Source organism: Nuphar pumila, chromosome 17 (assembly GCF_984573655.1).
Source record: "Nuphar pumila chromosome 17, dmNupPumi1.hap1.1, whole genome shotgun sequence".
NCBI lineage: Eukaryota > Viridiplantae > Streptophyta > Magnoliopsida > Nymphaeales > Nymphaeaceae > Nuphar > Nuphar pumila.
In genome coordinates this window covers 40,374,785-40,398,480 of record NC_143265.1, presented here as the reverse complement: position 1 = coordinate 40,398,480, position 23,696 = coordinate 40,374,785, and the positions used below count along the sequence as shown (strand labels likewise).

At 40.2% G+C, this 23,696-nt stretch overlaps 1 protein-coding gene across 4 annotated transcripts in view; it reads left to right on the top strand.

Annotated features, from left to right (window-relative positions):
• LOC149811911 (peroxisomal membrane protein 11C-like) overlaps positions 1-4,915 on the top strand; it is a 50,842-nt gene extending 45,927 nt beyond the window's left edge. For 2 of the 4 annotated variants that reach the window (XM_089992580.1, XM_089992582.1), the window contains 7 exons: positions 3,435-3,643; positions 3,743-3,817; positions 3,887-3,961; positions 4,048-4,128; positions 4,256-4,330; positions 4,403-4,576; positions 4,666-4,915. In XM_089992580.1, coding sequence (XP_089848706.1) covers positions 3,452-3,643; positions 3,743-3,817; positions 3,887-3,961; positions 4,048-4,128; positions 4,256-4,330; positions 4,403-4,576; positions 4,666-4,701 — 708 coding nt within the window. In that variant the 5' untranslated portion in view covers positions 3,435-3,451 and the 3' untranslated portion in view covers positions 4,702-4,915. Of the gene's footprint in view, positions 1-3,430; positions 3,644-3,742; positions 3,818-3,886; positions 3,962-4,047; positions 4,129-4,255; positions 4,331-4,402; positions 4,577-4,665 lie in introns of all 4 variants that reach the window. The other 2 variants (XM_089992579.1, XM_089992581.1) reach the window with 1 other exon arrangement.
• The last annotated feature ends 18,781 nt before the right edge of the window (positions 4,916-23,696 follow it).

Genomic DNA, 23,696 nt, shown 5'->3' with positions numbered 1-23,696 from the left:
GATCCTAGAATTAAGTGGTGGGCACTGAAAGGAGCTAAACAAAGAGTGTTTGTAGAGCACGTAGTTAAGGAAGTTGATTGGTGTCTCGAGGAGGATTCATAATTAATGTGGAATAAGATAGTGGGTGGCATGAGAAAGGTGGCTAAGGAGGTATTGGGTGAGTCTAAAGGCGGTGCACCGCTAGGTAAGGATACATCATGGTGGAATGAGGATGTCAAATTAGCTATTAAGGTTAAAAGAGAGTGTTATAGAAATCTAAGTAAGAGTCATGATAATGAGAATTTGGAGAAGTATATGATAGCAAAGAAGAAAGCTAAAAAAGTAGTTCGAAACGCGAGTGATAAGGTATATAAGGAGGTTTATGACAAGTTGGATACCAAAGAGGGCGAAAAGGATATTTATAGGCTTGCAAAGATAAGAGATAGGAAATCGAGGGATCTGGGTATGATTAGATGTATCAAAGATGAAACACAAAGGGTTTTAGTCAAAGATGAGGAGATTAAGGAGAGATGGAAAGATTATTTTGATAAGCTATTTAATGAAAGTCATGCTCATGATCTTGGAGACTTGTCCATTCCTTTTCATGAGATGAATCGTGACTTCATGCGCAAGATTCAAAAGAAACAAATTGCAGAGACTTTGAAGAAAATGAAATCAAGAAGGACAGTTGGCCCAGATGGTATACCTATCGAGGCTTGGAAATGCTTGGAAGAGAAAGGTTTAGAATGGTTGACAAATATTTTTAACAAGATTTGGCGGACAAATAAGATGCCTAATGAGTGGAGGAAGAGTACTTCGGTGCCTCTATATAAGAATACGGGTGATATACAAGATTGCACAAACTATCATGGTATAAAACTCATGAGTCATACTATGAAACTTTGGGAGAGGGTGATTGAGTCTAGGTTGAGGAAGGTTGTCATGATATCGGAGAATCAATTTGGTTTTATGCCTGAAATATCAACTATGGAAGCTATACATCTTCTTAGACAACTTATTGAGAGAAATAGAGAGAGGAACAAAGATTTGTATATGGTTTTTATTGATTTGGAGAAGGCATACGATAGAGTACCTAGGGACGTTCTCTGGTGGACAATGATGAAGAAAGGTGTTTCTCTCAAGTATATTAGTATAATTAAAGATATGTATGAAGGAGTAGTAACCAATGTCCGCACTTGTGGAGGGGTGACAACCAATTTTCCTATAACGGTTGGGTTACATCAAGGATCTGCTTTAAGCCCTTTCCTATTTGCTATAGTGATGGATGAGCTTACGAGATCAATTCAAGAAAATGTGCCATGGTGTATGTTGTTTGCAGATGATATTGTTTTGATTGATGAGTCTAGAGCTGGGGTTAATGCTAAGTTAGAATTATGGAGACAGGCATTGGAAGCAAGAGGTTTTAAGTTGAGTAAGAGTAAGACATAATCTATGGAATGTCGGTTTAGTAAGCAACAAAATAGTGATGGGAGTGTAGTGAAGCTTGGTGAGCAAGAAATACCGGTGGATGATTCTTTCAAATATTTGGGATCTATCATTCAAAAGTATGGAGAAATTGATGGAGATGTAAATCATAGGATAAAGGTTGGGTGGATGAAATGAAAAAGTGCAACTGGAGTGTTGTGCGATCGTAGAATGCCATTGCGGTTGAAGGGAAAGTTTTATAGGACGACTATTAGGCCCACTTTACTATATGGTACGGAATGTTGGGCTACCAAGAGACATCATATTAAAAAAATTAGTGTAGCTGAGATGCGTATGCTGAGATGGATGTGTGGAAATACAATAAAAGATAAGATTCAGAACGAGGAGATACGTAAGAAGGTAGGCGTTGCAGCCATTGAAAATAAGATGAGAGAGAATCGTTTACGGTGGTTTGGACATATTCGGCGAAGGGCTAATGATGCTCCAATTAGAAGAATGGAGAAATGAGAAAATATATTAGTTAAAAGAGGTCGGGGTAGGCCTAGGAAGACATGGATGGAGGTGATAGGAAAGGATATGAATGCTTTGAACCTCACCGAGGACATGGCATTGGATAGAAATGATTGGAGGAGAAGGATTCATGTGGAAGACCAAGAATGATTTTCTTTTTTGGTTCATATCGCCGACCCCAATTGTTTTGGGATGAAGGCGTAGTTGTTGTTGTATGAAGGAGTAGTAACCAATGTCCGCACTTGTGGAGGGGTGACAACCAATTTTCCTATAATGGTTGGGTTACATCAAGGATCTGCTTTAAGCCCTTTCCTATTTGCTATAGTGATGGATGAGCTTACAAGATCAATTCAAGAAAATGTGTCGTGGTGTATGTTGTTTGTTGATGATATTGTTTTGATTGATGAGTCTAGAGCTGGGGTTAATGCTAAGTTAGAATTATGGAGACAGACATTGGAAGCAATATGTTTTAAGTTGAGTAAGAGTAAGACATAATCTATGGAATGTCGGTTTAGTAAGCAACAAAATAGTGATGGGAGTGTAGTGAAGCTTGGTGAGCAAGAAATATCGGTGGATGATTGTTTCAAATATTTGGGATCTATCATTCAAAAGTATGGAGAAATTGATGGAGATGTAAATCATAGGATAAAGGTTGGGTGGATGAAATGGAAAAGTACAACTGGAGTGTTGTGCGATCATAGAATGCCATTGCGGTTGAAGGGAAAGTTTTATAGGACGACTATTAGGCCCGCTTTACTATATGGTACGGAATGTTGGGCTGCCAAGAGACGTCATATTCAAAAAATGAGTATAGCTGAGATGCGTATTCTTAGATGGATGTGTGGAAATACAATAAAAGATAAGATTCTGAACGAGGAGATACGTAAGAAGGTAGGCGTTGCACCCATTGAAAATAAGATGAGAGAGAATCGTTTACGGTGGTTTGGACATATTCGGCGAAGGCCTAATGATGCTCCAGTTAGAAGGATGGAGAGATGGGAAAATATATTAGTTAAAAGAGGTTGGGGTAGGCCTAAGAAGACTTGGATGGAGATGATAGGAAAGGATATGAATGTTTTGAACCTCACCGGGGATATGGCATTGGATAAAAATGATTGGAGGAGGATTCATGTGGAAGACCCAGAATGATTTTCTTTGTTGGTTCATATCGCCGACCTCAATTGTTTTGGGATGAAGGCGGAGTTGTTGTTGTATTTTTCAATATTTCTCTTTTTCCTTCCTGTTTTGAGGCCAAGCTGAATTCAAACTGCCTGAACTCTTGATTAAAGTGGTTCAACTCTACTGAGCTGTCACATTCAACTGTACAGAACTCCAAGCATGTCTTGCTGGCTGACTAAATATGTAGCTGCATTAAGTGAATTTATTTTGGTTTTGTTCAATAAGCAAGGGTTGTATGTTATGATGAATATGTATAGCTATTCATACTTTTTTTTAAAGGTGACTTCATTGAAGATTAACATTTTATCTTCCATAGGCAGGTCCTTTTGGATAAAGGATGAGTGCATTAGATGCAAGCCGTGCAGAACTTGCTCTTCTAGTTGCATATCTGAACAAAGCTGAAACAAGGGATAAGATATGCCGAGCTATCCAGTATGGCTCAAAATTTGTGAGCAATGGTGACCCAGGTACTGCTCAAAATGTTGACAAGACAACTAGCTTGGCGCGCAAAGTTTTTCGGCTGTTTAAGGTTAGTTTGTCATTGTTCTATTTATTTCAAGGAACCTTGTTTTGGTCTTATTTTTCTATCATTCGCAGCTTTCATTTGTTAATTAATGTAAAATTGCAGTTTGTTAATGATTTTCATGCTCTGATTAGTCCACCACTTAGAGGAACTCCCCTTCCACTAATTTTGCTTGGAAAGGTATGAATATTTTTTTGGTTTCACTTTATGTTATTTCATTTTTGCCTTCTTAAATGTCGTCTTCTGCAGTCCAAAAATGCTCTGTTGTCAACCTTCTTGCTTCTAGATCAAGTTGTTTGGGCTGGAAGAACAGGTATCTACAAGGTGAGGATTTTTTTATTGTTGTTCCCACTCTTTTTCCGGCTATTGATAAGGAGGTAGTTTGAAGGTTTACACTCTTCTTGTGATAGAACAAAGAATGGGCAGAGTTGATCGGCAGAATTTCCCTCTTTTGTTGGTTGGGTTCCTCAGTCTGTAGTACCATAAATGAGGTTTGCAGCCTTATGTCCTTTTGTGCTTGTGGGAACTTTGTTAAAGTTGTATGCAATTGTACTGATGGAATCAGAATACAGTTACATGTCACTAGTAAACCTGATTAGCATTTGCTATACCTTTTAGCTTGCGGAGCTTGGGAGATTATCTGCATCCATGAAAAAGTTGGAGAAAAATCCCAACCAAAATGATAAGAGCAAAGTATGTGTGTCTTTGAACTAGCTTCATTGCTCATTTCATACTCTGAACATCTGTATTAATTTCTGTGAGCAGAATGAACAATACCTTGAGAAGGTTAAAAAATCAAACGAGAGGCTTTTAGCTCTGGTGAAAGCTTCTTTTGATATCGTAGTTGCAGTTGGTCTGCTGCAATTGGCACCAGGGAAAGTCACTCCTCGGGTAACCGGAGGCTTTGGATTTATCAGCTCCCTCATCTCCTGCTACCAGGTGAGCCGAGTGTATTAAAGAGATGGCATTTTTGTTTGATTGTTCTTATACTAATGAGCATGTTTGCTTGTTGCAACATGCGTTTGCAGTTGCTTCCTTCGCCAGAAAAGAGCAAGGCGCCATGATGGTGGAAGGCAATCTTTTGTCAATATATGGAGCATTCATGATTTTCAGCAGAACTTGGATGGGACATGTGGCCATGTTAATCGTATGTTTCTGTTTGCGCTTGTAAAATCTTAATGAAATACCTATCTGGCATTGTCAACTGGGCTGCAAAAATGCCTCATCCTGATCAATAGCCTAGAATAATATAATAAAATTCAGATTGCTACTGTAAAATGGTTTTATGGCATATATTGGCATGAGTTGATTCCAACATGAATGAATTACTAACAAGGGAAGTTTTCACATGTGACCCATCTTTTGCCATGTACCCCATATACAGACCTACATTTATGAATAAACTAAGAAAGCGACTATCTTTTTGTGGAAATTGTCAAATAAAGACCTGGAGTTGCTTTCTGTTGGCCATCTGAATTGAAAACATAATTTTTTGTTTTTCAATGTAGCGCTTGTTTAGCCTTCTATAGGACGCATTCACCTCTAAAGTTGAGTGCCCTTTTTTCTTTTTCTTTTAAATCCCCCTCCCCTTTTATTGGTTATTAGATGAACCATCTGAGTTTTGGCTAAAACATTGTGGGTGGGTGGGGTGGGGTGGGTGGGTGGGGTGGGGTGGGGTGGGCTAGGGAGGGGAGGGGTGGCCGGGGGCAGTGTGGTGGTGGAGAGGAACAAGTTGAAAGTGGCCATTGTCAATCCTCCAAATCTCACCGAGGGGGAATCCCAGCCATGAATTTTAAGGCAAGTTCACAGGTTAGTTCACTTGTAGGGATCTCTTACCGTTTGTTTCAAAAACCCAAAGGGTGTGTGCATGATTGCTCGGTTCTTATATAAGAGGGATCTGTTTCGCTACAGTAAGATCCGAGGTCATCAAGGCTGAAACATCATATCCATACGCATCTCGGGGCCTGACTTTGCGGAGTTGTATCTCTAATACGTTGATCTCGCCGCTCTTTTTCATTTCAAAGATCCTAAAATTTCCACTCTCTCTTACAACAAAGTTCAAAAGGATCAGAAATCGCTCTGTTATTCCTTCATGTGTTAGAAGCCGTTGATAGGCTTTCGGTCCTCTACGATCGTGAAAAACCGCCAGCCATTTCGGCCTAAAGGCACCTGCCATTTTCTTGTATTTGATTGTCTTGGGAACCCTACCATTTTGTCTAGAGATGGACAACTCCAAGACCCACCTCCCCTCCAGCAAGGGTGTATCCTCTGCGCTACTTAGAGGTGGGCACTGGCCATAGGCTGGGCCTAGGCCAGTATATTTGGCCTTGGCTTGGCCTTAACCGGGCCTCTGGCCCGGCCTATTATATATATTATATATAACATAATATATATTATATAATAGGCCTGGCCCGGCTCGATTAGGGGCATGGGCCTAATGGGCTGACTATGGGGTAGGGTTTTCAGGCCAGCCCATCATGACGGGCCGGGCAGTTGACCGGGCCAGCCCTCCCCTATGCCCTAGTCATCCAATGTCAAGTGGACAAATTACAGTGGTTGCCAGGTGCGCACTTCAAGACATACTCATTTATCAACTCAAAATTTTCATCACCAATGCCCCCGAGTGATATTGGCTGACAAGAAGGATACCATCTCTCCCATCATTGTCATGCCATTCCTCCTCCATCCACATAACCGCCGCCTATGAGAGAGAGAGAGAGAGAGAGAGAGAGCAATAGCTGGATTTAAATTGAAATGGTGAAAGTGAAATCTTAGTAGAAAGTAAGGGTGAAAAAGAGAAATGAAAAAAAATGCCAAATAATAAAAAGGACGAAGTCCCTGATCTTTACTCATAAAGCAAGCAATTTTACCTAAATTACTCTTAACAAAATAGCCACAAGGGCTCTGCACCATGGTTACTAAGAAATGAAAGTGGGAAACAAGTGCTAAAAAGCAGTATGATGGGGGAAGAGAGATTTGTTTTAAGGGCGATTGTAAGGGTGTGAGTAGGGATGGCAGTGGACCCCACCCCCACCCTGTCTCAAAATCCCAACCTCTATCCCCACCTCCATCTCCCCACGGGGATGGTTTTTAACCAAAGCAGGTTATATGTTCCTCCCCCCCCGAACAGGGCCGGTACTCAGATCTCATGTTCGGGGGTTCCAAATAGTGCCACGTATAAGATGCAGACCGACATGTATCCCCATGTGTGTCTGCATCATATTGCATCGTAATTTGGTGCCGCAACAAAGACTTAAGTACCCTTTACCGCCATTCGCTTCCTCTTCCTCGAACGGACATAAATGCCCTTGTTCTAGAAAACTGAATCGTCGGTTCATGAAAAGGACAAAACTGCCCTCCATCGTTATCGCGCCAAAACGTTCCGCAAAGTTTGCGTATGTAGCAAGCCTTATGTTGTAGGATTTAAATAGTTCAAAACAATCCATTCTCGCTCTAAGCAGAAAACTCTACCGGAGCATACTCTGCTTTCATCTGTTATCGTCGGAGCATCCTTTCCTTTGTTCCAGAGCATCGATTTCCGTCTTATGCACAGTCGCAGCATCGTTGCCACCTTCTGTTGCGTATTAGTTGTTACTGTTGCTTACTCTACAGTTGGAATATCCAAAATCCAATCGTTTCGGTGAGTTTTGTGTAAGGTTTCTTTCTTCAATCTGAAGATTGCTTCTTATACAACGATTTGTAAGTTTGATAAATCTTACAACGATGTGTACTTATGAACCCAAATATTCCGACGATTTCTAATCATGATGATCGTGTAATCTGTTGTGCAGGTTAGCAATGTCTGTGCCTCATCAGATTAGAGATACCCCGTCGTTCTATGGATTGTCTATTAGAGAAGTAATCCGTCAGTCTCATCTATCTAAGGTTTTTGAAAGATACCAAAATATACTTAAGATTGAGAACGATGAAGAAAAGAAAAAAACCTTGGAATCGTATTATGCAGAGGATTGTCCATCAAATATCGAGGCTGCAGACCAAAGGAAGAACTCTGAAAAATGAAAGATGCAGAACAAGGATGACGAAGAGAAGGCAAAGCAAAGAAATATTGATGAGAATATAAATAGAAGGCGGAGGATTAACGCAGAGCAAATGGAAAGGAAGAAGAAGAATGTGGAGGAGTGAGAAAGGTATTTTAGCAATGTAGTGGAGGAGACTAAGGCGGAATGTCAGAGGAGAGACTTGGAGCATAGAGAAATGCGAAACAAGACAAGGCTACTGAAGGAGGCAGAGGAGAGGCGAAGGCAAATGAATAAGGAGGAGGAAGAGAAGGAACAGAATATTCCTCAGTATGAGGAAGAAAAGGAAAGGCGAAGGAGGGAGAAGGAGTTTGAGGAAGCTAAGGAAATGCAAAGGCAGGAGAAGGAGAATGAGGAAAAGAAGGAAAGGCAACAGAAGGAGAAGGAGGAGGAAGAAAAGGAAAGAGAAAGGAAGAAGCATAAGGAAGTGCAGGAAAGAGAAAGGAAGAAGGAGGAGGAAGTGCAGAAAAGAATGAAACAAGAATTGGAGGAGATGGAAAGACGGCTGAAAGAGGAGGAGGAGGAAAAAATGCACGACCCTTTTAGGAATGTCGATGGACGAATGGAGTCAATGTATTTCTGGTGGAATCAATTCCACATCAATGAAAGTGTCATTTTTTTGTAATAAATGAGGAGGCCACTCCGCTACTTATGCATCTGAAATAGCTGACCAAGAGTTGCGCGACTTCCTTCTATATTTTTTTGGTCTTACATTATTTTCCGATTGTTCTGGTTCGAGAATAAGTTTCATGTGGCTGCAGTACCTGACAGACTTAGACGAAGTCAACAACTATGCCTGGGATGCCGCTATGCTCGCACACTTGTACAATCAACTCTACCGTGCAAGTAATGGTACGAAAACAGTTGGGGGATTTTGGCCATTTTGTTCAGGTATTTGTTGATTACATACTTAATAATTATAGACAAATCTCATTGCAGGTTGTGGTGTTACTAATAATATTGTTTTTGTTAGGCCTGGGCGTTGGAACATATTATCCCATTGCATCTATGTTGTGGCCCTCCGATTTGTGGTTTTCCAAAGATCGGTCGCTAGGCTAGAATAAACGTCACAGTTCATAATGCTAAGTCCATTTTAGATGGGCTGCAACTAAATGAGGTAAGCGTTCTAAAATTGTTTACAATCGCGTCAGCATTTACCATTGAGTATTATAAATCATTGTAATGTTTAGCATTCTTAAGTATCCATTGCTGCAAGATTGTCTTTCGTAGTACATATCATTGTTGCCATATCATGCGTAAATAAATTGTAATATATTTGTCATTCGTTATTAAAAAGAATTACCAATGTATAGGTTTTGTAGAGACCTTATGGAGATGGGGAGGACGATGATCAAGACGTTGTTGCGAAGGCTGCTAGATTGTCTGACTGCGATTTGTGGCTGTTCTGCAATTTTGAAGCCGAGTTGTAGCAAGGTAGTCGAGTTCTCCTACAATCTGGCTTGGGGCAGTCTATCCCAAATAAGCCTTTGGAAGTGAGAAGGAAGATGAATAGTGGTAGGGGCAGGAACGTGAATTGGTGCGATCGCTACAGGGACGAATTATTAAATTGGAACTCAGGTGGTTTCCCTGCCGTATTGTATGATCATGAAGGACGACAATTTGATCCCTTCTATTTCAAAAGGTATTGGGAACCAATGTGGCAAAATTGGAAGATTGAGAAAATTGTGAACCCATGCCTCCCAACTGCCCCTTCTCATGTTGTACCTCAGCCTCTACAATCAAAACGCCGTCTCTCTCTGGTTACTACGACTAGTCCCTCAGTAATAAAGCGCGAGGAAGAGTGAACACTTGCTCCAAAAGAGAACATTGTCTCTGCCGCAAGGTTCAAACTTATGGAGAGGGAGAATAAGAAATTAAGAACAGAAGTAAGCACTATGGGGATTCAATTGAACTCAGTGGTAGAGATGATGACCGGTTTTCTTAATAAGATGGGCGTAACCAAGAGGCCACACAGGATAGACAGTCCACCAATAAAAAGTGAGAGACAAGTCTATGATATTTCATCTGATTCGTCAAGTGCCTCAGAATAAATCCTAGATTTTCATTTTTATCACGCTAGGTTTTTGTTGTAATTGTATAATGAATTGTCGTAACGTGACATTCTTTTATTGTTTAATTCTTTATTATTACATCTTTTCGTCTGTGGATCTCGGTAATAAATAAACTTTAATCGAAAATAGATGTTTGTTTAGAAATCGTGGCATTGCCTAACCTCTTTGGCATCGCTAAGATAGAGCATTTCTGATTAGCAATCGCTGTATTTGTCTCCGCCTCGAAAGAATATCGCAAAAAGGATTGACGATGTAAGCCGTGAATAATAATTTAACGAGTTCTGACGGCGTAAATGATAACAGTCAATAGCGATAAGAAAATGTTGATGCTCCAAAATCTGTACGATACGGTTCCCGGTCAGCAATTGTTCATTTGGCAGGGACACCTTCAATGCAAACCGCGATAATGAACGTTTGTTGTTAAAAAACCGATAAGGAAAGTATGTTGCATGAATATATCGATGTATCCATATACGATAATCAATAAAATAATCGTAAAAGAGTATTTATACCTGGAAAACGGGTTTGTTCGGGTCGTGTAAATCTCCCACTGAACGATTGTTATAATGCAACCAACAAACCATGGTTTTTTAATTATTTAAAACTCAATCATTTAATTTGCGGGCTGTTTCCGAAAAAGGCCGACATGTGAAAGGGCGTATTTTTTAATATTTAAAACGCAAAGGGCGACGTGTGGAAAGATGTATTTTTAAATACTTCAAACACAATCATTTAATTTGCCGACGATTATCGAAAAAGGGCGGCATGAGAAAAGACGTATTTTTATTTATTTAAAACACAATCATTTAATTAGCGGGCTTTTTTCGAAAAAGGGCGGCACGTTAAAGGACTTTACCTTTGTATTTGACTAAGGACGGTGTTTCCGTATCTGCGTTGCAAAGGTGCCATCGATATCTCTGTTTAGGCATGACGCCGAAGAAGGGGACAATCGGAGCAGTACGACCAGCCATGGCGGCCAAGAAGAGGACGATGGGAGCAATACGACCCGACACAGCGCCAAAGACGATGGGATCACTACAACCGGACACTACGACAACGGAGAGGACGATGGGAGCAAAACGACCAGGCACGTCGCCAAAGGAGTGGATGATGGGAGAAAAACGACCAGGCACGGAGCAAACAGAGAGGACGATGGGAGCAAAACGATCAGGCACGACGGCAACAAAAAGGACGATGGGAGCAAAACGATCAGGCACGACGCCAAAGGAGTGGACGATGGGAGAAAAACGACTAGGAACGAAGCAAACAAAGAGGACAATGGGAGCAAAACGACCAGGCACGGCGCCAACGGAGAGGACGATGGGAGAAAAACGGCCAGGCACGACGCCGAAGAAGAAGACAACCACATCCACAGTACCAGCACTAGCGCTTAAGACATATATTTTTTGAAACGCTTGAGCGGTTTAGTCAACATTTGCCTTTTCATGTCGTATTTGGACTTGTGTTGTTTACTGTAGACAATAATTTCAATGTCGAATCCTGAATACCACGCTCATGGTGCACTCAGTGCAACATCCACAGGCAAGGGTGGGCGGCAACGCCGTGACGAGTTCGTAGATGACATCGAGCAGATGCAAGATGAATTTGCAGACGGGAACACTATTCGTAATTTTGTAAGTATTTAACCACTATCAATTTCTAGGTCATCGGTTTGTATGTATTGAAGTTCGTAAATTTGTGCAACCAGACAATGTGTGATTTTGTCAATTACATTCAGAGCAACCCAACGAGCAATACAGTACGCATCATCAGCCTTATTTCATGGTATGCCTGATCCGTTGTTGTTTTATTTGCTTTTATGACATACTCACGTTTCTTGGTGGTTAAACCTTACTATTTTGTGCAACAAATGTACGTTCGACGAAAGCCATACGACATTGGATTCACAGATGCACTACCTTGTTGGAACAACGATGATGAGTGCCTAGACATTTCGAAATTTGGAAAGGTAAGTGAACAAACCTCTTCTCCAAGGTTTAGTCGTAACATCCCCATCACTATATGTCTCTAGAATGAAAAATTATTTTATCGATTCGCAGATTTTACTTCCTACACTCTGGCAAAATCCCGACCATTGGGTCTTATACGAGATGATTTTTCTGGAAAAACAACTATGGTGCTACAACTCATTGGACTGCCATAGTGGCGTAGAAGGCGACGCTATGCATTTGGTAAGCTTCTGCCCATAGGTGAATCGTAGCTATTCGAGGTGGACCGGACTGTAATATATTATCCCTTTATCACAGGTGGGATTCCTTAACGGGCTTATGGGTGTCGACATTGCCGAGTGGATGTTGCTCTGTGCTGACGATGCTCCTTTACAAAGTAATGGAGTCGATTGTGGCATATTTGTAATAAAGCATATTGAAGCAATATACAATGGAGAAGAACCTTGTTTCCACGCTGTATGAGCTTTGTATCTGATGTTATTGGGTATTTCTGTTATATATTGGTTTCACATTACATGTTTTGTTGCAGGAACATATGCCGGAAATACGTTACGAAATATGCGGAAAATTGATTGAGTTTAAAAAGAACGGCAGACAAAATATGTAAAGTGAAACCTATCGATTGCTCTGTCTGTACAACCTAACGAGCTCCGCCATCACCGTTCTCGCCCTTCTCCTTGACAGCAACCCAGTCGGTGCAGTCGCGCTGAGGGTGGCCAGCAGGAGCTCTACCACGTCCTCTTCCTCTCCCTAGCGAGGAGGTCTCAGAGGAGCTGTCGTTCCGGTGACGGGGATTCATCTCGCCGCAATATGATTCGTCTGGTTTTCTGGTATCAACACAATCGGAGAGACAGAGACGGAGAGAGAGAGAGACACAAAATGGAGATATGTAGGAGGAAGTCCAATAGGCCAATTTTTTAAGACTACAAATTTTGTAAATCTGTCTCCGTTGAAATATAATTCGAAGATTACAAAACACGCTTGCAAATCGTTGTACTGCTTCCTCTACGAAAATTAAATCGTATTCAGAAATAGTTTTTTGTTGTATATGCATAACCAATGCTAGTAAAGTTGTTCTTCAGTAATGAAAAATATTGTACGCTGAAAGATATTTTGGTGCGGTTCCTACGGTGAAAGATATTTTGGTGCGGTTCCGAAATCTTTCTAAAAATCGCATTCCGTGAACTTGTCAATAAGAAATGTTTGTTCTCAGAAATCGCTGTATTGCTGAACCTACGATAATGTACACCTAAGGCGATTTCTTGGGACGTGTGTGGACGTACTTGTGGATTTATTTAAGACCCAACAATTCGGTCCAATTGTATTGATTACTATTGAGAATAGCCCTCTGGCATGACATTGTTCAATTTCATTAATGCAGAGTGTATTTTTATTTAAGATTTGCTTTTGGTTTAATGAAACTGACGTATATACTTGAAAACTGACGGAGGGTGATAGGACGTTTCATTAATATTTGAATGACACAACACACAGTTCCACTTTGCTTTGCGAATAAGGAACCGACAAATCGACAATTCCTGCATAAACGACTTGTTCTTGAATCGAGTATATAGGCGGCTTCGACGTAGTCGTCGTATCCGTCTATACTTTTTTCATATGTCTGCAAGATCATAATTAAAGGAAACGTCGTTTAAAATTCAAAAAAATTTCAAATTCTTACACAAGTTTTCATGGTGGTAGTAGTGTAGTTGACGTTAGACCACCAATTCTGAACATCAAGCATGTCGTATCGCTTTGTCCTATTCGTAATTACGAAAGCGACATTAATGGCTCTTATTCACCAATTTTTTCACATGACAGCAATAAAGCGATGTTTAAGCATCAAACATTTCATAGCGATGTTGAATATTATCATTTCAAACATTAGAAGTCTTTGTTCATTGCATACATTGCAGTCTCATTCTGCGACTGTCAATCACGCGGGTTGAGCACACATCTTTTATCAATTACAAGCCTTTTAGATCCTCGCGACGCCTTCGTCACTTTCTCCTCCGCAATTAGAAAGGACGCCAATTTTTTGCAGAGTTCTTCGCGGAATCCGGGTATATCAACCTGCAAGGAGAGATTGTAAAGTAGAACCAATAAACATGCACTTAATCCCCAATAACAGAGGCCAAGAAATGACATACAACGTCAAAACAGGGTTCTGCACCATTGTATATCGCTTCAATGTACTTCATTACAAATACGCCGCAATCAACGCCATTATCTTGTAAAGGAGCATGGCAAGCCGTGCGATAGATCCACTCGCTAACATCGACTCCCAAAATGGCTTTAAGGAAACCGATTTGAGAATAATGCGACCGACAGTAAATTCATGACCCCAGTACACGACACAATACTCATATAGATGGAATCTTACGAGATGGAAAATGTCTAGCCGTAAACCAGTGTCAACTTTCAACGAATTGTAAAACCATAGTTGTTTTTCGTGTAAATCCATCACGTATAAGACCCAATGCTTTTCAGATTGCCAGAGTGTAGGAATCAATATCTGCAAATAGATCGAAAGAATGCTGTTAGCACTGTTATGCTATAACCTTGCAAGCTAGGTTTGTTTGCTTACCTTTTCACATGACAAAAGGTCTCTGCAATGATTACCGTTAACCCAATAAGGTAGGCCGTCTTTGAATCCACTGAAGTATGGCAAACACCGTAAGATCATATGCATACCGAAACATTGCTAACATTAACGTTAACATACGAATCAATTGGACTAAATCAATAACCAAAAGCAACATAAAATAAAACCGAGATACCATGAAATACGGGCTGACGATGCTTATAGTCTGGCTTGGTGCGTTGCTTTTAATATAACTGACAAAATCAGCTATAGTCTGTTTGCAGCAAATATGGTGTTGTTAACGCACCTACACATGGCTTACGAATATAGGAAACTCCTACTGGTTTCATACGAACAAAATTACTGATCATGTTGCATTGTGAGAATTCATTGCGCATTCGTTTCAGGTCCTCCAGGAGTGATTCACTAAGTTTGCGCCCAACTTCGTCGATGGATGTTCTACTGAAATGAATAAGGACATTAAAATTACGGGATTGAAATTAAATTATATAGTACACAACACAAATCACAAAAAATGGCATGAAAGAGACGATGTGTAGACAATATACGCATGATTCGCCATTGTTGGTCGTGTAGCTGTCTTCGTCTGCCTCACCGTCCATAATTTTCTATGTGGGAGCGAGGAACTCCAGGTTTATGACGGAACCGTCAGTTTGATTGTTGCTGGTTCACGAAGTATAAAATAATCACACCGTCCAGTACCTGTGTGACTATTTATGACCCAAAAGATCTACTGCTCAACCAACATGATCAATGAATAATGTACGACAACTAAAAAACTTATGGTTATCCGTTGGAACTTTGTAATTCGACTACATATTTGGTGCATAGCGAGTTGTGGGTATCGCGGGAAAGCGATTTGTGCTGTAATACTCGGCCTTTGTAAACGGTGTTAGTCAACATCGAATCGCGCTGTCAAACAATAGTAGTATAAAACACGATTGTTAGAAATTGTGGAGTACCACTCATACTTGCACTTTCACTGTTAAAGCGAACAAAGCTCCCCTTGTAACAGATCAAGAGGTTTACTTACCGCTTAAGAAATGAAGTGAGGAAGAGAAAAGAGACATTGATTAGCCTTTTATTTATAATATATGGCTACATGTTTTCACAAGATAACAATAATGATTTCAAAAGGCAAAAGGAGGTGCTGGAGAAGAAATTGAATTGACGCTACGTCATAGCTTTACCAACTAACGTCGGTAAATTGACCGGAATTCCTTCTTTTTTCCATGGTTGAAGTCTCTTCGTCCAGGCATAGCGCCGAAGAAGTGTAAGCTTCGATTAGTGCTTATCGCTTGGAGCTGTGTAAGTAGACTTCGTATTCGTTGCATAGCCAATTGTGGAAGTCGATTCCTGACATCACTGAAAGGTGATTTGTGGTTATCGTTGAATAACGATTTGTGGCATCGCAGCATAGTGATTTGAGGGTATTGTTCGACTGTCAATCTAAGCGGGATGAGAAACGTTGTTCAAGTAAGGTTTTTTGGGGCATTGATCAAGGTTGCACTTCATTTTATGATCTAAGTAGGCTATCACCTGCGCAGTGATAGCTTACTCAGATCATAAAATGAATCGCAACCTTTATCAATGATACAAAAAAACTTACTTGAACAACCTTTCTCAGCCCGCTTAGCTTGACATTCGAACAATACCCTCAAATCACTATGCTGCGTTGCCACAAATCGCTATTCAACGATAACCACAAATCGTCGTTCAGTGATGTCAGGAATCGACTTCCAGCGAAAGCCACAAATCGCTATCTCTCGATTTGAGCAAACCCAACAACAGACCGCAAGTCGTCAATGACAAATCACTATAAACTTTTAACAAATCTGACATTGTTGACTTCGGGTCATGCAAAGACGCATGACAACTACATTAATAGCTCACACAGGATTCCTGCGTCCCATACCTATCTGTCGAATGCATCAGAGCCTGTCATGAAAGAGAAAATATAAGACATTGTATTAAGTTTCACAACAAAAGCATACCTCCTCACAACATTGATTACATACCAAAAGACTTGTAAAACTCAAGCGACCGTTGCCGGAAATCTGGTAGGGAGGAATGGAGGTTTCAATGTTTGCTGGTACTTCTGTAGGGTATTGCTGCATGTTGGACATTACACGAGTTAGATATTGACAAGCTTCACGTAATGGGAAGCAATATAATGTCTTACATACCTGTTCATTCGAAGGGCTTTATTGTTTTTTATTACAGGTTGGTTGTTTCTTAGTCCTTTTCTTGCCAACCAATTCTAGTGCACCCTTTGACCTCCGACGACTGCAATCAGAGGCAGGTTTTCTTTTGATGTCCTTCCCTTCATGAATATGTCCATCATAATCAACAACGTTCACTACTGACTTGTTGAAGATAATGTTTACGCTTCGGCGCAACTTCTCGGGAGTGTCAAGAGAAACATGATCTTCACCTACGTTGTTCGTTCCCATTATCTTCGACTGGTATTCATTCGCTGCAATGGACTTAAGGTGAATTAACTCCACGTTTTCAAGTAACTACATTGCAGCTTTTCTCACACATACATAGCCTTCTTCACTTCTCGATGCCAAATCTGCAACATGCATGAATGACCTACACAGTTGTTGGTAATGAGAGGCTATGCAACACTTCTTGTCAACACCAGATTTGCTCGCATTGTCCATAACGAGCATTTTAATCTTTGTGCGTCTCTTCCATCTTTGCATTATGTAAGACTCAGGTATTTCTTGTATCTTCTCTTGATTGAGTGCCTTTAATGCATGACAGCATAAAATACCTTTGAATTCATACATTTTGCATGAACATGCAACTCTTCTGTTGTCAACATTGTACGTGACATGTGCTTCTTGCCTTTCGTGATGCTTTTCACCCTACCATAAAATATGGTATTTGGGTATATTATTGGTTTGCACGAGTCCTTCTATTTTGCAATTCATGACATGTAACACCTCTTTCTTGATCCATTCAAATACAGTTAGTCTATACAGAGCTGCAGGTCACCTCAATATCTTCATGCCAAAAGTTAGAGGTCGTGTATTGAAGCATTTCATGTCTTGTTCAAGCTCAATCTGTCTTAGACCGTCTACAAATAATTCATATTGTTCCATGAAACGAAACATTGTTAAACATGAATACAGGGTTTTCTTCAATGTGGCATGTATAGATTTAGCTCTTTGTGTGCTTATCATACTTGCACAAAAGTATTATCTTCCATATGCCAATGCCCACTTCTCTTTTTCTGCATATAAATTTTGTAACCACAAACAGTCAATAAGGTCGTATGTCTTAATCATTTGCTCCCAATCTGACATAAAGGTGACCTCGTCTACGCTATGAAGTACACACCTTGTAAATTTTTTGTCAAACCCTGTATTCTGATTAAATATGTGTCATATGTTCTTTGCTGCATTTTGAAAGATATGCCACAAACATAGGCGATGATGTGCATCTGGCCACACCTGAAGCACTGCAGCCGCAATTGCGTGATCACCATCTGTAAGTACAGTTTCATGATGCTTCCCATTCATTGCCTGTGTAAATACTGTGAACAACCACTCAAAGCTTTGCTTGGTCTGGTCATACAAAAATGCACCACCTAATATACAACTCTGTGCGTGATGGTTCACTCCGACAAACTGTACAAATGGCCATTGTTTAGTATTAATCTTTATTGTGGTATCAAACACAAGCACATCATTGAAGCATTCATAATCTACTCTTGACTTTGAATCTGCCCAAAACATATTCACAGCATATCCATCTTCGTCCACTTGCATTGCACTAAAGAAACCATGTTCATTGCTTGATTTATTCTGTAAGTAATGAACCAAAGAACATATTTCTCCGTTCTTCATGTTATCTGTCCTCTTTCTTCTCAAGTGGTTTCTTAGATCCAAAGGTGTGAATGACATATTTTTTAGACCACCATCTATGCGGATAAACAAATTGTATGTCTTCCTTGGTGCAATGCCGGCGCTATCGGATATTTCAGCCATTGCAACATGCGCTACAGTTACTTTGCGATGTAACCTTAGCATAGGAGTCATAAATGATGCAGATAAATCATGATTATGATCACTGATTAAAGTGCACAATACAAATTTCTCATTCGAATGTCTTCTCAAAACCATTCTCGCTTGACATCCACATCTTGATTCTGGCATGCTCATTGTTGGATTTCCCATTGATTTCTTTCAACCTTGCTTGGAACAAACATATGTCTTTCTAACCAAGACACCCTTTGCATTTTTTGACCAAGAAAACCTTCTAACACTGAAGCCAACTTTTAAGGTATAATCATTGTAAAATTTATATGCAGCTTCCTCATTATTAAACTGCATTCCTTCTACGGGAACAGAGTCAAGTGTAATTCCATGTGAATTCTCAGTTCCTACGCTTTTATTGTGTGTACTGACATCAAAATCTACCTCATTATTGACTTGCATTTCTTCTGCTAGAACATTCAAGTCAAGTGTACTTCCATGTACATTACCGGTGCCTAAACTGGAATAATCATAGTCTACCTCACTATTGAATTGCATTTCTTCTACTGGAACATTCAAGTCAATAGTGGGTCTAATGCCTACACCATTCTTTTCATGTGCATCGTTAGTGCAAATGTTCAATTCTTCAGTTGCGTCATTAGTATAGATATTCAATTCTCCAGATCTTTCCATTGATTGAGCTACATCATCTTCATTACAACCTGATGATAAGCTCAATAATGGTTTAAGTAGTATATCAATTTATGTTTGCAGCAAAATAGCAAACAAATCGATATTAACTATCAAAAATGTGTCTCACATAAACGGGAATCTGTTACTAATATAGGGGTTTGACATACAATGCATATAATGAGTGAATGTAGGATACTTTATGGGGTAGAGGCCCTTCCTAGCATTTGTAAACAAGCATTCTTGTCAACAGGTCCCAGCGTCTTACAAATATCGATAAGTTTCCAACCATCGTAAGGAGAAGATCTACCTGCAATAAACAAACAATGCCTTAATGTCACACAACACGACATGCCTTCTTCCTCGATAGCATGATGAGATGGAAAGCTACTCACGCCGCCTTAATGGCACTGGTTAGAATGTTTGTGCATCATTGCTTTCTTCCATAATGTCTAACAACAACAAAAAAGAAGAGAAGATAGTGGAATGTTTTGTAACCAATATATCAATTTGCGTTAGCAAGCACATACGTTTACTACGATTTAATCAGGATGCATGTAACAACGGATACCGATAATGTTAAGCAAGTCAAAGCAACGATTTAATGAATGACACTATGCGATTTGGTGTTTGCTTATAATGAGCATCGAGTTGTCGCTTACCATGCCAATAGAATACTCATGTCGTACATGTGTGTTGACGATAACGCTCTCATTATATCCACGAGGCTATAACGCGAGTTCAATAGAAGTCGCTGAGAGAGCAGCAATATGCATGCGAAAATCACCTCCCAATGCGTGTAACGATGTGTTTCTGCACGCACACGTTTTCAAAGTCAGTGTACAAATATCTTACAAATACATATTACAAAACATATAATATCGAATAAATCGATATACTAATCGATTTGTAAGATATTGAAAATCGATACGGCAGTTCAGCATAATAACTTACAACTCGACAATACAAAACCATACTGTCTAAAAGGTGGATAAATATATCGCACAATAAATTACAAATCGATAAGGAAGAAATTGAGCATAATAGCAAACAAATCGATATTAACTAACAAAAATGTGTCTCACAAAAACGGGAGTATGTTACTAATACAGGGGTTTGACATACAATGTAGGATACCTGATGGGGTAGAGGCCCTTCCTAGCATTTGTAAACAAGCATTCTTGTCAACATGTCTCAGCGTCTTACAAATATCGATAAGTTTCCAACCATCGTAAGGAGAAGATCTACCTGCAATAAACAAACAATGCCTTAATGGCACACAACACGACATGCCTTCTTCATCGATAGCATGATGAGATGAAAAGCTACTCACGCTGCCTTAATGGCACTGGTTGGAATGTTTGTGCATCATTGCTTTCTTCCATGATGCCTAACGACAACAAAAATGAAGAGAAGACACGGGAATGTTTTGTAACACAAGGCAGGCACGAGAAGGCAACAATGTGTTGTAAAACAGGGTAAAAAGCAAGGCAAAAAACTCAACTGGAGAAGAAGGAAAAGTTTGGGTTGATAATGGGAGCTACTGTTACAGCAGATGGTGCATGAGTTTAATGGATAGGGAACGTCTCCACTTTAAATAGTTAACATCAAACTTTTCAACCATCGTAAGAACAAGATCTACCTGCAATAACCAAACAATGCCTTAATGGCACACAAGACGACATGCCTTCTTCATCGATAGCATGATGAGATGAAAAGCTACTCAAGCTGCCTTAATGGCACTGGTTGGAATGTTTGTGCATCATTACTTTCTTCCATGATGCCTAACGACAGCAAAAATGAAGAGAAGACACGGGAATGTTTTGTAACACAAGGCAGGCACGAGAAAGAAACAATGTGTTGTAAAACAGGGTAAAAAACAAGGCGGAAAACTCGACTGGAGACGAAGGCAAAGTTTGGGTTGATAATGGGAGCTACTGTTACAACAGATGAAACAGGAGTTTAATGAATATGGAACGTCTCCACTTTAAATAGTTAACATCAAACTTTCTGGATGGAGGACTTTTTTGTCCGCTTCTCGAACTGTCGTTTGACAACTTTTGAATGGAGGATATTTTTGTCATTTCCTCGAACCGTCGTTTCAGAGCATGAAAAGCAAGTAAGGGTGATTAGGTCTTTGCAACAACACCAGAGTCCGATGCAAAGTTATGTCAACTTACACAGGAGTACGAGACCCATGTGCATGAATATGTGGCGCTCATTCGACCCCCCGAACACAAACGTGGGATTCAGTGAATCATTGGGGCGAACATACACCACCCTCCCGATTTTAACCTCCACCCCGCCTCTATTCCCGTTTCATGTCCTCCATCATTGGTCCAAACAGAGGCGAGGCAGGGCGGGGCCCCATTTCTCCTCGATCTATAGTCATCCCTTTAAGGATTGGGGATGGGGTGGGGCAGGGCAAGGCGGGGATTGGTACAAGGCGGGAGAAAGTGTAAGTCCATCTCTGCCTCCATCCTTGCATGGGGATAGATTTTAACCTTCATCCCCATTTCATGCCCTTCATCCCCGGTTCAGGGGCAGGGCCCATTGTCCCCGGTCCATTGCCATCCCTACCTGTGAGAAGTGAAAAAGGAAACATAAAGGAAATGAGGGAGAAACAATGATGGAGCGAGTGAGAAGCAAGGGAGAAATGAAAAATATAAATATTAATATAAAAACACAAAAAACAAGAGAAAAGCGAGGGGAAAATGAAGGGGAAGTGACGATTTGAGAAGAGAGTGGGAGTCATGCTTTCTATAAATGGAGAGTGAGTTTTCCCCACGCTTTCCGCTTCGGAAGCATGCTTCTCCTGTATGGAGGCACTACCAGTAACTATGGTTTGATCATCCAATTAAAAAGCAAAAAAAAGTGGTGGAATGACATGAAAAGGCGTGTGGTCGTCATGGTGAAACCACATATTTTTGGTGATCTCTTTCTTCAACATTGGCTTTCTTTGAAGAGCACCATTAATCTTATGTACTTCCACATAAAACGCTCGAGCCCATTTATTATTGGAAAAACAACCATCACCTACGTATGATGGACCTTCTTGTAGGGCTGCTGATTTGATAAGGGTTGGTCAAAACTATAAACCGGATAGGACCCGAGATCCGACATCAAAATATGACAAGTCCTAGTATGATCTAAGTAGGTCAAATGATGCTCCTCCAAATCTATATCGATAACAAGGCAGATCTAGAGAGTAGAAAAAAGGCCCGGTGCACATGGGTTCAGGGTCTTCACACGGACAAGCATATCAAACGAGTATAAGTTTATGTATTGATAGAGCTTAACCAGCGCGATTGGAACATATGCCCATTTGGTTCCCAAGGGTAAAGAAGGAAAATATAATATTCCTCAGCCGCAGGTTCTCCAATCAAGATGGAAATAGATAATATTCATCAGCCACAAGTTTTCTAATCAACACACGCAAACGTGTGCCAGTATTTGTGAATTACTTTCTGGTTGTCTACACGTACTTCTTTTATGGGAAGCTAGTAAGGTATCAAGGCCCAAATCCACCCCATCTAAACCATATATATATATATATATATATATATATATATATATATATATATATATATATATATATATATATATATATATAAATGCATGAAACATGACCAAGTTCATGAAACAACAAATTTCATACGTTGGTACATGATGGATTTCCGTCACAGAACTTTGAGAATGGCAACACGAAAAGTTGAGTTACTGATAGAGTTGGGGTCGTTCTTGTTTACTATATATATAGTTTGTTAGAGTTGGGGTCGTTCTTGAGTTACTGATAGAGTTGGCCTCCCAATCAGATAGTTTGTTAGAGATCCTAATTAACAGATCATGACAGTGAGAGGTTAACAGCTTACCATAGAATAATGGAAGGCCAAGATAAGAAAAGGGGAGGCAGCCAACCTTCCAGGCCAAAACATCGCATAACTCGGAAGATAAAGCAGAGCTAATATTAAATGGTATTAACACTGATTTGTCTGGATTAATTTTCAGACCTGAATGGAGCTCAAACTCTGGCAAAAAGTGTCTGAGGTTGCACAGTGAGCACCTTGTCGCCTTACAAAACAATAAGACATCATCTGCAAAGAGGATGGATGAAATAGGGTCCTGGCATTTAGATATTTTTTGGCACATATATCTTCCTTTGCTCGTTGCATAATTAAGGCGACACATTCCATAATGGTCAAGAAAAGGTAGGGAGAAATTGGGTCTCCTTGCATATTACTATGCGAGCCAAAGAAATATAGACCAGGGGATCCATTGACCAAAACAGAATAATTTTCTGCATCCATGCCGTATGAAAGCCAAGGAAGAGAAGGGCATGTTTGAGAAAAGTCCAGTCAACACGGTCATAGGCTTTAGTCATGTCCATCTTAAGGTAGACTGCAGGAATGTGATACTAAGATAAGGAGTTTACCAATTCATGTGCCACAATAATGCTATCTTGTATCATACGACCTTGCAAAAAATGCACCCTGGTAGTGTGAAATGACACGAGCTAAAATGTGTTGCATGAGCCTGACTTCTTGAGACAAGTACTAAGTGAGTTGCATTAACTTGACACACCAACTTGCATTTGATGAAGTCACAGATAGCTTTTGTGATATCTGTAACAACAATGCCCCAAAAAGACTGATAATAGAAGCCAGAAAATCCATCAGGTCTACGTACTTTTTCACCAGAA